The sequence below is a fragment of the Lissotriton vulgaris genome, unplaced genomic scaffold (genome assembly GCF_964263255.1).
Source record: "Lissotriton vulgaris unplaced genomic scaffold, aLisVul1.2 SCAFFOLD_2143, whole genome shotgun sequence".
Classification (NCBI taxonomy): domain Eukaryota; kingdom Metazoa; phylum Chordata; class Amphibia; order Caudata; family Salamandridae; genus Lissotriton; species Lissotriton vulgaris.
Window position 1 is genome coordinate 204,870 of NW_028244993.1, and position 18,322 is coordinate 223,191.

Below are 18,322 nucleotides of genomic sequence, written 5' to 3' on the forward strand. Positions count from 1 at the left end.
AAATTTCTTCGCCTTTATGGACATTCTTTTTCATGGAAGTTTTAACTGGTTTCGCAAAGATATCAAAGTACTGAATGTTTGTTGTTGTTGCTGTTATAGAGTGATCCCCAAGTATTTTAGGTGGTTTGTTTTCCTGTGGTTTCTTCCACATAATGTTTTTCACTTTTAATCTCATTATAGGGCATTTCCACCTGAGAGTGTAACTTTAATTGATTCTCCGTATTAACTTTATTTCTTGCTTTGGGGAATTTTGTTCTCTGTCCTTTTGTAACTGTATACGATGTCAAGTCTACTGCTTTGCCCACTTGATCGTCTATTAGATTGCATGCTGGTTGGACAGAAGGTTCGCCTCCTGTTGTAGTATTTTTCACCCCTTGACTACTCAGTGATTTTGTAGGAAATAATCCATCTTGGGCGTTTAAATCAGTATGAGCTGTTAACTCCGTCGATGTTGTAAAATTACTTTCTACTCCTGACCATGTGCCTCCTTTATTTTTTGGTTTCTTAGTTTCCTTCAATTGAAGGCTGGCTTTAACATCTTGCAATATTGTGTTAATGACTTCCGGTATTGTTGTTAGTTTGTTAATTATTGGTGCACAGGGACATTCTAAATAAGTAGTTGATGTATTAGATTGTGCTCAAATTATCAGACTATTTAGCTCAGCTAGTCTATGGTCGATTCCAGCCACCGCTTTTGCAATTGTGCCCAGTATTTCTATTTGAATGTCCATTTTATTCGACTGTAGTGACAGTGCTTCCAGAGTTAGGGATGAGGTTTGATGAAAGATGTCTCAAATAGACCCCAAATCATGATTTTCTATGTATGCTTTCTTCAGTTATTTCATTTGCCCAGTTGCCATTTGATGGTATTTGTTGCTGATTGGCTGGTCGACTAGGTAATAGGTTGAATGATTTGTTTCTCTGTTAAATCTGATCTGAGCAGTTTTTTTCCAAATTTATAATTTCATCATTTCCTATCATCATTGTTGGCTCTGGCAAAGATATGTGCTCTTTTCTTGTAAGTTGGCTGCCCTGATTGCTTTCAACTAAATTATTTTCTAAGTTTTCGCTTGCGAATCCTTCTACTGTCAGTTTATCGAATGGATGGACAGTACTTTGAACATAATTTTTCCTTATTTCAACCTTAACTTCGATTGGTAATTTTTTAGAAGGTGTTATCTTTTCGAATGTCTCGGACATTACTTTAAGCGACATCTCGATTTTTGGATCCTCAATGATATCCGGTTGTTTTTGATCCATTTGGAAGTTGACATTTACCATTTGAAAATGTGAAGTAAAACATAATAATTCAAGGTCAGTCATTTCTGTAGACATTTGATCTATTGGTTGCTCTGATCTGTAGGCCTCTATGACCACATTATGTGATTTTTTTGTCTGGATCCTGCTTTTGCTCAATTGGTAGTGTAATTACTTTCTCATTACTAGTAGGCTTGATGGGGGCCTGAAGATTATTTACTTTCAGATCAATTTGACCTGACATCATAGCCCCAGTCGCATCTTTCAAGAAATCAAATTTATGCGGGACTTTTAAGGATTTTTCGAACATCCGTGCTAATGGTGATATAAGCGTCTGGTTCGTATCTTTTGGCTGTGCTTTAGCTTTTTTTTAATACTTTCTGTGCTGGAACTTTCCGTGACCGTCGTATTGGAGGGCCCAATGCCCTTTCCCTTCCTGAGCGCATGATTTAGGATCGCTCAATATTACTTGAGCTGTAAATTGCAGTGCTTATTTAGAGAAGTATTAATCCCTCTATGGGGCCTTCAGGAAAGTTCACACCCCCTTCAGCACAGCACAACTTGTTCCACCGACTGTCGGGCAGCCCCTTTATTCCCCAAGTATTCCTCAAATATAACAGCTCCTGTGGCTCCTCTCCTCTTGTGGCCTGTGGCGTGTGCTTGGGCATTTTCGGGCTAGGTGTTAAACCTAATATTTATTTTTTTTGGCAGAGCTTTGAGGTGCTAGAGGGCTCACCAGGGCCTTTGGACCACTCACCACACTCCAGACTCTACAGCAAAAAGCTGCAAGGCAAGAAGAGGGTGTGTGTTTTTGCCCCCTCCCCCTGTCACCCTCCTTACAGGCAGACAAACTAACCTCCTTTGTCTGAAATTTGTCTCCAGCGACAGCAGGTTATGTCCGCTCACACCGCCCCTCCACCATGGTGTCGCACTTTACAGGATCTGTTTACATCACAGGATTGTCCGACAGAAATAAATGATCTTCTGTGATCCCCAAAAGAAGTTATACCCTAAGGCTCACTGAGGGTCGCTGTGCGTGGCTCACCTGGGTTCCCACAGCTACTGCTTCCGCTGCTTCCGCTGTCGCTCCGTCACTCTTAATAGTCATTTGTGGTTCCCTCCACACCAGATAGTAGTTTGCGGCTCCTGCCGCCCAAAGCGAAGTTTTCGGCTCCCGCCCCACTAAAGCACTACCCAGCCTGCCGCACAGCTTCCTTGGCAGAAGACTCGCGGCTCCTGCTGCACCAGGTAGCGCCAGGCAGCGTCAGGTAGCACCCCGGGGGACTTAGAGGCTCCAGACTGCACCCAATGGCAATAAGCGCCTCCTGTCACACCCAGGGGCACCTGGGGGCACTTTTGGACACTTAGGGGCTCTTGGGGGCACTTAGGGGCTCTCACTGCTGCACCAGATAATAATTTCCGGCTCCCGCCGCACTGAAACTCCGCTGCAACCTTAAGGAGCAATTATGCGGTGCCAAACGCCTCACTGCAGGGCTTCTCGTGGCTCTCCACTAACCACAGAAGAGCCCCCAACGCGGCCACGTTGGGAGGGGGTTGCCGCGATTAGGGAGCTCGCAGCTCGCGGCTCGTGGGGGGGTCCAGGAGACTAAAAGGAAAGCTCTCTCCCCTGTCCGCACAAGCCACACAAAACGGTAGATTCTGGCGTTTCTGGCATACCGTTGTCATCGTAGTAGAGAGAGGACTCGCACTTGTGTTCCAGTTGAAGAGGACTTGCCTGGCAGTTTGGGCAGGACAGTTCCTAGTGGAGCAATTATCTAGTCCAATTTGACTATGGCTAGTCCCTGTCTGGGGTAGCATAGCTGGCAAAAAAACATACCAATGGACTATAATGTGGTCTGAGTGATTGACAGTGGTTGAGATATTTACAAGCGCTCCATACATCACCTTTGTTTTTGGTAAAGGATTTTGAGTATTTGCAGAAAAGCTGTTAAGAGATTATTAAGCGCAACATCCATCTAGGTTCATTGGTACTCAAGGAGAATCATGCACTGAAATATAAGTCAAACATGTGTCACTTTGTAGAAATGGAGAATGGTGTGATATTCTACAACTTAGCATCTGCCAATGAGAAATCTCTGCACCAATCCAAGACCTTTTAGCTGCAGAACTGTTCAGGAGGGAAACACTAGCCTGCTAGCTTATTCCAAATGAACTTTGAATCTAGTAATGTAGGCGATTGGCCAAAGACTTTCTTATGTACTGTTACCATATCTTTACAAACAATTATTTTCTTCTCAGGAATCCAGTGAGGTGCCCTGAAGTGGCCAAAATGGCCACTGCACATTTAATTAGTGAATAAAAGAAACCGGGGTAACCAAGTATACCTCGGAACCTATGCAACATATGTTAATGCATGTGACAATAGTATTATCGAAAATAATTTGAGATCAATTAATTACTCAGAGAAAGATGCTAAGTGTATATACACTCTAAGAGGTGTTCGACACCTAAAGACACAGAGCAATAATCATCAGAGCAACAACGTGCAATCATAAAACAATCTTTATGTTGAAAGGTAGTCAGTCTAATAGATCATATGCCGGCCGTGTGCAGAAATATACAGATACTTAGAGGCGAGAGAGTGAGAGCGAGAGAGGTTAGCTCAGCAGAGTGATAGATGAACGCTGAATGTAACTGGGAGGAGAATGGGCTTGAGAAAGAGTGAGCCGATAGGTAGAAACTCTATGTAAATGGGCGGAGCTAGGAAAAGTGGCAGGGAGAAGAGGTAGAATTGTGGAGGTGAGGGAACCACATTGAATAAGCAAGCACTAATTTAAAACACAGAACGGTGAGAGTAGAACGAAGAAACAGAAAGAGATCTATTTGGTAGCGAGTCGGAGGTAGCAAGAATGGGTCTGCTCTCTGTCCCCTGGTCCCTCCTGCCCTCGGGTACCTTCCTGACGATGCTGACTCTCTTCTTCGCCGTCTTTGCTCTGCTTTATGACTTCATGAAACGCCGGAGGAGCTGGGACCGCTACCCACCAGGACCCCCCGCCCTGCCCTTTATTGGGAACATTCTGCATGTGGATTTCAAAAATCTCCCCGAACACTTTGCTCAGGTAAGTCTGACGGAAGAGAACCGTTTCAGCCATTGAGTGTTGTCCGAATGTGTTGTGCAGTAAAGAATATGCACCATATATAATAACATATGGCATTCGGGCGATATGAAGCGCGTTTTCCCTAGCAACTGCAGTAATTTATAGGAGTTTTCTGTCAGAACGCGCCCGTAACGCCATTATATATTATTATTACATTTTCTCAGCATGCCTGTAATAACACATCACAAGCCAGTCCACGACACCTGTACGCCACCTAACACGTCTGTAATAACGCATCACAAGCGAGTCCCCTACGCCTGTACGCCACCTAACACGTCTGTAATAACGCATCACAAGCGAGTCCCCTACGCCTGTACGCCACCTAACACGTCTGTAATAACGTATCACAAGCGAGTCCCCTACGCCTGTACGCCACCTAACACGCCTAACGCATCACAAGGGAGTCGTGACGTCACAATGCCTCTGCTCAGGGTTAAGGCACACTGGACCGCTGGCTTCGCTTAGATGCTGTGAGTGAGGTAAAACAGCTAGCTGTCGACGGAATTCGGCGCCTGTGCGTCCCAAGCAGATTCTGTCTGAGATAAAACAACAAAAATCTGTCGGAGTAGTACAGAGTTGGTGTACCGGTCCGCTGCCCAAAAGTGACCTCGACTCACACCCTCAAAAGGAAGGATGAAGGTTGTCCCGAATTCTGCTGTGTGGACTGGCGGTGGGAAAAACCTAACTTTGCAAATAAAGGTATTTAAGGAAAAGGGAGGATAGAATGGGCAACATACAGACAACTGTGTAGGGAAGTTAAATGAAAAGTGGCTCAGTGTCATTTTTGCACTTTGTTTGGCTGGTACTGGCATTTTCTAAGCAATGGCAAATTGCATTTTGATACATGTAGTTTCGTTCCACATGCTAAAAATAGGAGCAACCGCTAGTCGATAGTGTATCACACGACTTACTGACATTTGGCACCTTAGGAACAAGGATATTTGGAAAAGAAGGAGGGGTACTGAGGGAGGGATGGAGGAGTGAAGGATTATAAATATATTTATGAATGAAAGACTGGAATAGTTTTAATAAAAAAAGGGAAAATAGCATGTTGGAGACAAAGGAATAGGAAGAAAAATTACCAATACTGCAAGGATGCAGGAGGGAAAGTTAAAAGCTATGTTATGCAAGTAATGTAGATCCCCAATTCATATATTGTAAGGATTCTGGACGTCACGGTCGAATTCTGAGACCCTATAAAGACACGACCTCGTGCATCCACTTGGGCACAGAACGTAACAATGACGTGCTTTACCGCTATTGCTTGTGATTGGGGATACTTTATTCCATGTATTATTATTAGGTCTAAAAGTTGTTGTGCTTGTGTGGACATTTTGTGACATTCAGACATGTGTGCACACATACACATATGCCTGCATATATGCGAGTAAATAACATGTAATAGTAACTAAGGGCCGATTACGAGGGCGGTGGGACGGCCACCAACGGGCTGTCATCGCAATCATGTTTTCCGCCCACCACATTTGGACTGCGAGCAGATGTGTGGAAAGACCGACCGCCATGGGTCCGACAGTTGGAATAATTCCCACTGACCATGGGACCTCCCATATTCCACAGAATGCTAGCAGTGCCTGCTAGGCACCACCCTAGGGACAATGATATCCCTTTCTGCCTGTCTATCAGCGGTGGTTAACCTGTCGTGCCCAGGCAGGTGAAAATGGACTTGGGAAGCTGTAGTGGGCCACCCTTTCCCTATCAGGGCCTCAGATATGGCCCTTGGGGGCACCCAAGGTGCCCCCTTATATATCCCAGCACCATGTAGCAGGCACCGCACATGCATTGTAGTGCAGGGATATGTAACATGCCATTTAATTGTACTGCAGCAGGTGCTGCAGACCGCAGCACCAGCTGCAATACAAGGAAAAGACATTGCGACTGCCGTGGTGGCGGTTGCATCATAATTCAGCATGTGGGACTGCTGCTTTGTCGTTGGGCAGTCCCCATTCTGAATGGATGGAGGACATAAAGAAGTCCGTCTGCCATCCTAATGAGGCCCTAACTATGCACCAAAGTGATTCTAAACGCAAGTCATGCTCATTTACAGGTCATCAAGCCCTTAGGGCATTGCCCGGATCCCTATTAGAATGAGTGGGACATGTTAACGTTTGTGAAAGTTGTCACATGCAATGACCTTAGGACTTGCATACAGCAGGTATTCGCTGAAAAAAGGTAAATGAAACATAAAACAGTTACCAACAGCCAAGGATGGTGCTGCAACCATTTTTTGGTTCTGGCTAGAGATAGTTTTAGTTTTTGGCAAAACGGTTGCACAGGACCAGTGCCTCCTCCTCTGATAAACACAAATGACCCTGCACTCGAAACATACAAGTGAACTATTTCTGAATGCATCCATTAATAATAATGGGGTTGCCCTTAAAGTCAAAGCGGACCTCGGCGCAATGCGGGAATGAAAACAATGGTCCGTGACCAACCGATTGAAAAATTATTGGCAAAATGCGTTGTATATATGTTAACAACCAGGTTAATCAATAACCTAAAAACAAATTGTATGCATGCACAATACAAAATATTTATGCATCCAAATGAATTTCGTTCCATATGCTGAAAATAGGAGCAACCGCTAGTCGATAGTGTATCACACGACTTACTGACATTTGGCACCTTAGGAACAAGGATATTTGGAAAAGAAGGAGAGGTACTGAGGGAGGGATGGAGGAGTGAAGGATTATAAATATATTTATGAATGAAAGACTGGAATAGTTTTAATTAAAAAAGGGAAAATAGCATGTTGGAGACCAAGGAATAGGAAGAGAAAGTACCAAAACTCTAAAGAAGAGATGCAGGAGGGAAAGTTAAAAGCTATGTATTGCAAGTAATGTAGATCCCCAATTCATATATTGTAAGGATTCTGGACTTCACGGTCGAATTCTAAGACCCTATAAAGACAGGACCTCGTGCATCCACTTGGGCGCAGAAAGTAACAATGACGTGCATTACCGCTATTGCTTGTGATTGGGGATACTTTATTCCATGTATTATTATTAGGTCTAAAAGTTGTTGTGCTTGTGTGGACATTTTGTGACATTCAGACATGTGTGCACACATACACATATGCCTGCATATAAGCAAATAAATAACATGTAATAGTATCTAAGGGCCGATTACGATGGCGGTGGGACGGCCACCAACGGGCTGTCATCGCAATCATGTTTTCCGCCCACCACATTTGGATTGCGAGCAGATGTGTGGAAAGACCGACTGCCATGGGTCCGACAGTTGGAATAATTCCCACTGCCTGGTACCTCCCATATTCCACAGAATGGTAGCAGTGCCTGCTAGGCACCACCCTAGGGACAATGATATCCCTTTCTGCCTGTCTATCAGCGGTGGTTAACCTGTCGTGCCCAGGCAGGTGAAAATGGACTTGGGAGGCTATAGTGGGCCACCCTTTCCCTATCAGGGCCTCAGATATGGCCCTTGGGGGCACCCAAGGTGCCCCCCTACATATGTCCTAGCACCATGTGGCAGGCACTGCACATGCATTGTAGTGCAGGAATATGTAACATGTCATTTAATTGTACTGCAGCAGGTGCTGCCGACCGCAGCACCAGCTGCAATACAATGAAAAGACATTGCGACTGCCGTGGTGGCGGTTGCATCATAATTCAGCATGTGGGACCCCCGCTTTGTCGTTGGGCGGTCCCCATTCTGAATGGATGGTGGACATAAAGTAGTCCGCCTGCCATCCTAATAAGGCCCTAACTATGCACCAGAGTGATTCTAAACGCAAGACATGCTGATTTACAGGTCATCAAGCCCTTAGTGCATTGCCCGGATCCCTATTAGAATGAGTGGGGCATGTAAACGTTTGTGAAAGTTGTCACATGCCATGACCTTAGGACTTGCATACAGCAGGTATTCGCTGAAAAAAGGTAAATGAAACATAAAACATTTACCAACAGCCAAGGATGGTGCTGCAACCATTTTTTTGTTCTGGCTAGAGATACTTTTAATTTTTAGCAAAACGGTTGCACAGGACCAGTGCCTCCTCCTCTGATAAACACAAATGACCCTGCACTCGAAACATACAAGTGAACTATTTTTGAATGCATCCATTAATAATAATTGGGTTGCCCTTAAAGTCAAAGCGGACCTGGGCGCAATGCGGGAATGAAAACAATGGTCTGTGACCAACCGATTGAAAAATTATTGGCAAAATGCGTTGTATATATGTTAACAACCAGGTTAATCAATAACCTAAAAACAAATTGTATGCATTCACAATACAAAATATTTATGCATCCAAATGAATTAGATAGACCACACACCAAAAACAACCCAATTTCAATTGTACTCAATACTATCAATTTATTAGAGCAAATCTAAATCATTTGGATGCATAAATATTTTATATTGTGCATGCATACAATTCATTTTTAGGTTATTGATTAACCTGGTTGTTAACATATACAACGCATTTTGCCAATAATTATTCAATCGGTTTATTTCTGAAGGCAGTTATACACCATAGTATAGAAGCAGAACTGAGTATAAAAGATTGCCTCCTCCTCTTATACTAAGGAACTCATTACGGTGGTGGCAGGACCACAACCATCAGGCCGTCGGTGGCGGTCCCATTGCCATCAGACCCTGCAGGACCATCTGGTGCATTATGATGGCGGGCGGATGGAGGGTGGGTGAAGAGACCCACCACAATGCATCCGACAGGCTCAAGCAGCCTGGCAGACAGACTGGAATCTCTACAATGGTGGCGATGCATGCTCAGGCACTGTCGTAGGGATTACAATGTCCATTACTGTCGGCCGGTTTATGAAGGTTAACCTGCCATGAAAAGGCAGGTGGAAAGGGACTTGGGGGCCCAAAGAGGGCCACCTTTACCCTCTGAGCCTCTGATATGGGCCCTGGTGGCACCTATGGTGTCCCTCTACATATCACCGCACCATGTGGTAGGCACCATGCAGTGCCAGCCACATAGTGCATGGATATGTCCGATGTGTTTATTTTATATTGCGGTGTGTGCTGCAGCCTGCAGCAAATGCCGCAGTACAAAATATACACATTGCGACCACCTTGAAGGCGGTCACATCCTAATAGTGATGGAGGATTCGCTGACTCCTAGTCAGGCGTTCCCATTTCTGACAGGATGGTGGTCGGGCAAAAGTCAGACACCTTCATAATCAGGCCCTAACCTGTGAACTTCTCATGCAGTTCTACTGACCCAACTCTAGCCCCCCCACCCCGGGCATAATTAGTTCTTCCAAAGTGGCATTCTTTTTTGTCCGGTTAATGCAAACCATTGCAATAGCGCAGTAACCTGGAATAGAATAGTTTATGGCGTTAATTGTATAATTCATGAAAACATCCAAAAACATTGTGTAGCTCTATCCACCCTTATACGGTATTAGACAGGGGAACACTGCAAACCAAATATCTCTGAAACATAACAATAAAATCTCAACTCCGATTGATTACTTACACTGCTCAAAAAATCTCTTTAGATATGATGTTCTCCTAACTGTAAAATCATCATCTCAATACAAAATGAGCTCTGCAGTCATTGGTTTGGATGTATGATAGTACAACGTGATCATTTTGATCGCGGTACTTTACATTGCAGATTTTACAACGCAAATCGTTATGACTTGCGTTGGAGGGCGCAGATTTAGGATTATTATAATTTTCTACTGCAACACCAGCCCACGTAACAGTAGGGAAGGTGTTGGAATAGATAATTACAATATTCCTTAACCAACAGCGCCATCCAGCGCAAGTCGTAGTAATGACTTGCTTTGTAATGGCAGCGTGGTAAAGGTCGTGCAGTGTAAACACCGCGTTGTAAACAACGTTTACCATTGGTTTAATCTTAAATGGTCTTTCTAGAATTTTGCTCTCTGATCACATGGTCTCTTGTGGCCATCGCTCATAAAACGCCAAAGCAATGTGTCTTTTGATAATCTGCCGAGGCTACTTTAGAATCAGAGCTTCTGTCCTCTGTATAAATGGGATTACTGTCAGTAAACCTCATGCAGTGTCGGTCGCTTTACTGTAAAGGTTTTTTTATTGCATCTATGTGCCTACATTTATTTTGATGAAGCAGAAGTTTATATTAAATGTATAGTAACAGTCTGATTTGTAGTTTGGCAGACAGGGTACTCTACAGAAAACCTGGCAGTGTAGTCCGACCAGTAATCTGTTGATTGCCCACTGTATTTCGAAGAAGCTGGATTCAGGGCTTTAACCCCTTCGATGCTGGTGACGGAACCATTCCGTCATCAGTCACGGTTGAGCTGTGCTGATGACGGAATGGTTCCGTCACGACTACACCCTGTTCATAAATAAGCAGCACAGCAGGAAAATTCCTGTAGCAGCGATGTGGTTAACCACATGCGTGCTAGTGGAATTCTGCACCCATGCTGATATTTTTAAAAACCCATTGTTCATGACGAGCTGGGCTCGTCATCAGTGTTTGAGGAGGCTACACCATGACGAGCCCAGCTCGTCATGAGCCTGGAAGGGGTTAAATGATGCTGAGCAGCAGCAGTTCTAAAAAGTAGGTGTCGAGAAAGGTACCTATTGGGCTTTCTATTATTGCCATCACCCTCCGGGTTAAAAAAATAATTAAACTCTTCAGCAGTATTATCTTTCATTGCCTTTGGGATAACTTCGAGGAGACTCGTTTCAACAAAGTCATAGTTGTTGCTTATGCAACTAACAGACATTAGAAAAGCCAATAGCTTTGGCTTTCGCTAGGTGTAATATTACTTGTTGTGTTATATATCTGGATGCAGTGACCCTAGGAACACAGATTTTTTGCTTCATGTTCAAGCCATGCCCCCAATTACATTGGCGATGCCCCTTTAGAGACCCCCAGTTTTTTATCCCACTTAAAGCCCTTTTTGGACTGTCAGGTTTCAGATGTCAATCCCCCTTTGGATTCTGCCATACGAAAGCTTGCACTGACACCCTGGCGAACTAGGGACTGTCAAGTAAAAACATCAGACCCCCCTACTTACCGCCTACTTAGGGAGAAAGGACAGATCCTTTTTTCTGTTCAAGACCGCCTGTCTTGAACAGAACAAAACAACCTATGACCCCACCCCGCGAGAAATTTTCCAGTGTGTCAGGGTTATTATTATATTGGTTTTCAAAAACAAACTCCCTCTTCATGAGTTTGTTGTTGAAAAACAAAAAAAGTTGATGGCATGAGCATAGCTTCGTCAGTATGGTGGGGATGAACTTCAGATTTCCCAACAATCACGCTGGGATAACTTGTAGGAGGCTAAGTTGTTTTGCTAACGCGGTTTTTCCTCTTGCAATTGATGCTGGGAATTATGTAATTATGTATTACATCTTTATAGCATTTTTCTCCTAATGATTATAACACCGGCATGCATATTGGTATCCAATATGCATGCACAGCTTTATGTTATGAAATTGTCCATTTTATTTAAGAATGCCCATTTCATTTTTGCCATTTTATCGATCTACAACATTATTTTGTTAGGGCTCTCATTCTAGGAAACCCGTTCTAAAATGTCGCCACTATTAGCTATGGTTGGGTTGGTCCCTTGTTCATATTTACCATTGCAACACAACTTTATTAGGAGCTCTGTGTTCATGTGGTCAGTAACACTGACGAAGCCTAACGCCGAAACGAGTCTTTCACTGCTACCCCCGGAGTGCTGTGTTCCTTTCCGACGGAGAGGATTTTGAGCATTATATATATATATATATATTTATATATATATATATATATATATATATATATATCCACCAAAACGCCGTCTCAAACCGTTTACAAGACAACAAGTCAAGGCCCAATCTGCATTTCAAGTGAAGTTTATTTGGCGATCACACCCAACGCGTTTCGCAGCCTCGGCCGCTTGCTCACGAGTGAAAGGTTGTGTTTAAACAATAAAGTTATATACAAAAGGGAAACATTGTCATGTGACTAAAGTAACAAGTGAAACCAGACTCTCCATATTTAAACATTTCTTCCTGTCAAACGATACATTTCATTCATTGTATCACAGTTTGACAAACAATACCCGATTGCCCGCCACTTCTATAACCCCTTAAGTGCTGCTGACGGCCAATGGTCGTCAGCAGCGCTACCTCCCCAGTGCTGCGCACGACCATTGAACGTCCATTCAGCACTAGTTCTAATGGACAGCGCAGCACTGGGGAGAAATGTTTACACGCAGCTAAGGTGATAAGGAACACAAACAAAATACAAGTCTCTTATCGTTTGTGGTACTTGACTGTATACCCAAAAGAGAAAGAGGTGGTGATCGGGTCAGAGAACTGAGAAGACTTGAATCAAGGTTCATAATCAGATTCCAAACACTTTACCCATCAGGCCATAATGCGGATGAAGGGTTGGCGGCTCATCTTGGAGAATAATGTGCTAGTGCAGTTTTAGTTTTAAGAAATACACTGAGTACAATAAATTCATGGAAATCGATTTTTTAATAATGAACTGTATGGTTTTTTGTATGTGAAAAATGTCATCACTGAATATTAATAGGTATACTCTCTCATTTTACAGATTACTCAAGACCCTTTGCATTCCTGACTGTTTGAATACGTTTGAAAGCCACAAGTAGTGTGAATGAAGATATATTTGCAATACTAACTAATTAAAGCTGAACTGCATTGTATCGGTGTGTAAAGTGGACAATATTAGATATACATGAGCAGTTATTCATGCCCACATGGGCTTGAGTATGGTTTATGTAAACCTTTGTCTATGACTATGTCAAAGAAAGGCGATAAGAACTGTGAATTAATGTTTCTATGGAAAGAACGATAAGATAAGCCCACTGAGGCTAGACTGCATGTATTTAATTACCCATGTCGAGCAAAGGTTGAACATTAATCTTGAGAACTAACTATGAATAATAGTTTAGAAACTAGTTGTATATTTGCCGATCTAAGCCCACTGGGGCATCATGCCGATATTCTCGCAAGCGCGGAATGAGAGTAATTCCGATGTGCTAACATGCAAAGGTCAGCGTTTAGAAACAAATATGCATATGTCACGAATACAAATATGCACAAGATTGTAAACAATGAGTACTTGACCCACTGGGGCATCATGCCGGCATTGGCGTAAGCACGGAATGAGATTAATTCCTTAGCGCCAACATGTAAAATCAGCGTTTTAATAAATATGCATATATTACGAATACAAGTATGCACGAGAGTGTAAACAATGATCACTTGTCCAAAACAATGCATTATGGGATGAGTAGTTCTGATCGACTTGATGTCGTATATAATTTTGAAAGTGGCGAGCTTTATTTTGTAACAAACATTGGAATGCAAATGTAAATATTATAAAGTACAAACTGTGATACAATGAATGAAATGTATCGTTTGACAGGAAGAAATGTTTAAATGTGGAGAGTTTGGTTTCACTTGTTACTTTAGTCACATGACAATGTTTCCCTTTTGTATATAACTTTATTGTTTAAACACAACCTTTCACTCGTGAGCAAGCGGCTGAGGCTGTGAAACGCGTTGGGTGTGATCGCCAAATAAACTTCACTTGAAATGCAGATTGGGCCTCGACTTGTTGTCTTGTAAACTGTTTGAGACGGCGTTTTGGTAGATTAATTGGGGTAAGACGAAACCCTGTCGAGGTCCGCCATCAAAAGAAGGCGCAGGCTTATTTTCGTCAAGCGTGTGGCATATATATATATATATATATATATACATAGGGGTGGGGCTGCCCAGAAAGAGCATGCCGATACCCGCACCCCATTTTTTTTACAGTCTTTCTGCCCCCCCCCTGGGAGGCACATGGGGCAATAGCCTCTTATCTACCCCCCTGGGAGGGGCAGAAAGCCCACAAGATGCCAGGGATTTTTTAATACACTCATGCCATATCTGGGCAGCCCCCACCCCTAAAAAGTGCTTATTGCCCCCCCCCAAGCCAGATGGGGCAGTAGCCCCTTACCTGCCCACCTGGTGGTGCAGAAAGCCCCCTAGGCACCAAGGAGTTCATTCCCTGAAAGTTCGGGATGCTGGCTGCCCAGAATGGGCATGTCAATTCCCCGACCCCCCCAAAAAATGCCACAATCTTTATGCCCCCCAAGGAGGCAGATGGGGCCGTAGTCACTAGGCACCAGAGATTTTTTTTTATACGTAGTGGTGGGGGCTGCCCAGAATGGGTATGCCAATGCCCCACCCTCAAAAAATTACTACAGTCTTTCTGCCCCTACCGGGAGGCAGATGGGGACAATAGCCCCTTATCTGCCCCCTTGGGGGCAGAATCCCCCTAGGCAATATTGGTATATTTTTTCTAAATTCTAGGGTGGGGGCTCCCGAGAATGTAGATATAAGAAGTAACTCTTGTTAAACTAAAAAGTGATGAGTTCTATCTTCAAGAGTTTCGCAGCAGTTTCTTGTCACTTGCGTACTGCTCTGCTTAATATACGAGTGTTCACTCTTCAAGTAAACCATAGTATCCTTTGAGGATGGTTAACTTGTGACTTGGGGTCACTAAAGTTTCTCCTGTAAAATACTCTGTCTTTTCCATTCACACGTTATGTCACAAATGAATGACAGATCAAAAGTCAAGAATCCAAATGTTCTAAATGTTTCAATCAAATGTCAAGAATCCAAAGGCTTGTAAAGTGTCAATAATCTCAAAGCTTAAACAAATAAGGGGTTAAACTTCGATGTACTTCGAGATGCACACCTCTAATCCAATATTCCCAAAGTCACATGATGCATGTTCTGTCACATGCACCTAGTACAAAAGGCATATTCATTTGCCCAAACTATGCAGCCAAAACAGATTTCCCCGCTACAGAACGTCGGAGAACACTCCGCATTGACACTCATGCAGAATACAATTGATTTGAACACCAGAGTCTCCTACCTGCTCTGTGTTCCACAAATCGCCTGTGTGCTGCTACGCTGTGGGCCGAAGAAGCAGGACGGAGGCAACGGATCAGTTTACTGGGGGCCTCAGGACTCAGGATAATCCACTTTCGGCGGATTGGCGTGCTCCTTTTATGGATCCAAGATGCCCGTACGGTGGCCGCGTAAGCTCATGTTTAGAGAAACATGTGGTACGCGAAAATGCTAAAGACCGTGCCAAGGAACAGAAAAGGCATAAGAAAAGAATAAGGAGGTCAAACGGAAACTAAATAAAGGACATTACCATATTACACATGCCATTACCAATGATTAGTCTGCACAGATAAGGTGTTACTTGTGTTTTTCTATTTCTTGTGTCCTTTTTACTTTTTTTACTCTTTTATTCAGTGTAATGTCTGCTGCTCCCCGGGAGATTCATGTCAACCAGGGGAAGACCAAGGTAATCGTCTTCGGAAGACCCCACCTCAAAAGGCAGGCACAATGGCTCCTGTGTGATCTGCAAATCTGCACAGGTGCTTCCTACAAATATCTTGGGGTCTGGCTCTCTGAACGGGCCAATGCGAACATCCATTTGAAATATCTGATCCAAGGCCAATAATATCACGCACCTGCTAAAACAACTGAGCCAACATCTACTAAGTCCTTTGGCTAGATGAAGACTGACTGTTCTAGAAGCAAAACTGCTTCCAGCTATCAGTTACAGCCACCTGGCCTTCCCTGGGTCGTTGGATGCTTTTTAAAATTTAGTCCAAGCCAAAGCATATTAATCAGTGCTGCTTATTTCGAGAACAACCAGGAAATCAAGGCTGAGATTGGAGGCCAGATCTGATGTGCCAGGGAAACATTATAAAGCTATACCTAAGGATTTTGAGGACTCCAGCAGACTCCTTAAGATATCAATTGAGATCCTCCTTCGAGGAGGTGGGGTTAGACTGGCATGCCAGCCTTGGGCACGATATTAATACACTGAAGAGAGAGGCAGCAAGCCAACTACTTTTGGAAATTCCACTTAATGCCTGGAAGAAAGCAGTAAATAAACAGGTCTGTGGAATATCCTTTGCACAATACATTAAAGCTCTTCACGCAAGTCCCAAGCTAGAGCCACTGGACAAATCATACATGTTTGGAAAAGCCCAACCCTACCTTTGTGAGGCCCTGACACAGCAACCCCAAAGTAAAATACTTTTAATGATATTTGCAATGTTACGTATTGCTGATTTTAATCCAGCATGGGCACGTAAGTGGGAAAATACAGAATGCAGGCTGTGCTTTTTCCCAAAGGAATCCTGGCTGCACCTCCTATGCTGTTTCCCCAAACTGAATAATGAACGTTGGCATCTCCTTTGTCCAATTTGCATTGTAAATGGAGCAAAGACCTGCAGAGAAGACTCAGCCTTATGTTTTTTCAAATTGAATACAATTAATTTAGCAAGATTGTGAAAGTTCATGATCCTGATCAGGTTTGCCTTAAAGGACTCGCAGGAATGCAATCCGGCTCCTGTAATTGACATGCTAAAATACACTGTAAGAAGCAGGCTGGTCCCGATATGCTCTGAGGAGCCCCGCCCTTTTAATCAGAACTATTAAGTCTGAGCCTTTTAAAAATTTGTATCAATTTGTTTTTAATCAAAAATGAAATTCTAGTAACACTGGGGACTGTAGAACGTGCCTAAGGGTAAATGGCTGACCACAAAGCCTGGATTTGGATAGGTACAGGAGGGTACTGGGGGCAGGATGGAGGAACAGTTTAGTTCAACTGTTAGTCTTTTTAAAAGTGTTTTTTGCTTTTACTGTAATGATTTTAATTAATTGAATAGTTAATAAAACTCAAACAGTGAAAGATGGCATTGTTGCAGTTCAATTAGTAGTACAAACAAACAATATTTAGTATGGCTACTTCAGTGATTATAAAAATCAACAATACAGTGTATCCATTTGTTAAACCACACTAACAAACTTTCATGGTGTACTCTAAGGAAGGTTAAGAAAGAGCAAAAACAACAGCATACAGATGTAACTGTTTTCTTTATGTGCATCAAGGTGGACTGTGCTACTCAGTGAGGTGCAGGTGACAATGGAATAATCCTTATACAAAGAATGCTATTGTGCGCCTATAGCAGACATGGGGTTGATGCCGGATGTTAGAAAAATGAGGTGGGGGGGCAGAATTTGCTAATAATAAAATACAATTAAATAGCATTACAAATAAAAAATGTAATTACAAATAATTGTTAAAAAATGTAATGAAAAAAATTAAAATTGCTTATAATTTATTAAACTTCATTCTCAACGATCGATGCAAGCCTACGGCAAAGGGGCACACTGGCTAAATGCACAGAAAGGTCAACAACATCACTGAGCAGAAAGGCAGGGGGAACAAAGGGGACACATGCATGCCTATGGCAAAAGCACACTGCCTGCCTACAAAAAATGTCCACCGACCACATGATCAAACAGCAAGCAAAGAGGCATAGCCACAACAAAGAACACATGCAGGCCTATGGCAAAAACACACTGGCTGGCAACACAAAATGGCCACCATCCACATGGTCACAAGAACAAACAAGCAAGAAGGCATTAGGAAAAAAGAAAACATGGCAGCCTTGGCAAAAGCACTCAGGCTGGCTACACAAAATGGCCACTGACCACATGGTCAAACAGCAAGCAAGGACGCATGGCCACAAAAAAGAACACATGCAGGCCTGTGGCAAAGTAAACTGAATGACTACACAAAATGGCCACTAGCCACATGTTTACAACAACAAGCAAGATGACATGGGATCAAAGAAAACATGCAGGCCTATGACAAAAGCACACTGGGTAGCTACACAAAATTTCCACCTACCACAAGGTCAAACAAAAAGCGAGAAGGCATTGCCACAAGAAAGAAGGCATGCAGGCCTATGGCAAAAGCACACTGACTGCCTACACAAAAAGGCCACCAGCCACATGGTCACAACAACAAGCAAGAAGGCCTGGGGAGCAAAGAAGGCATGCAGGCCTATGTCAAAGCACACTGGCTGCCTGCACAAAAAAGGCACCAACCAATGGTC

The 18,322-nt window shown here is 43.3% G+C and overlaps 1 protein-coding gene across 1 annotated transcript in view; it reads left to right on the top strand.

Annotated features, from left to right (window-relative positions):
• The first annotated feature begins 4,127 nt into the window (after positions 1-4,127).
• LOC147666671 (cytochrome P450 2D3-like) overlaps positions 4,128-18,322 on the top strand; it is a 149,202-nt gene continuing 135,007 nt past the window's right edge. The window contains exon 1 of the mRNA XM_086948980.1: positions 4,128-4,337. Within this exon, the coding sequence (XP_086805106.1) occupies positions 4,128-4,337 (210 nt within the window). The remainder of the gene's footprint in view (positions 4,338-18,322) is intronic.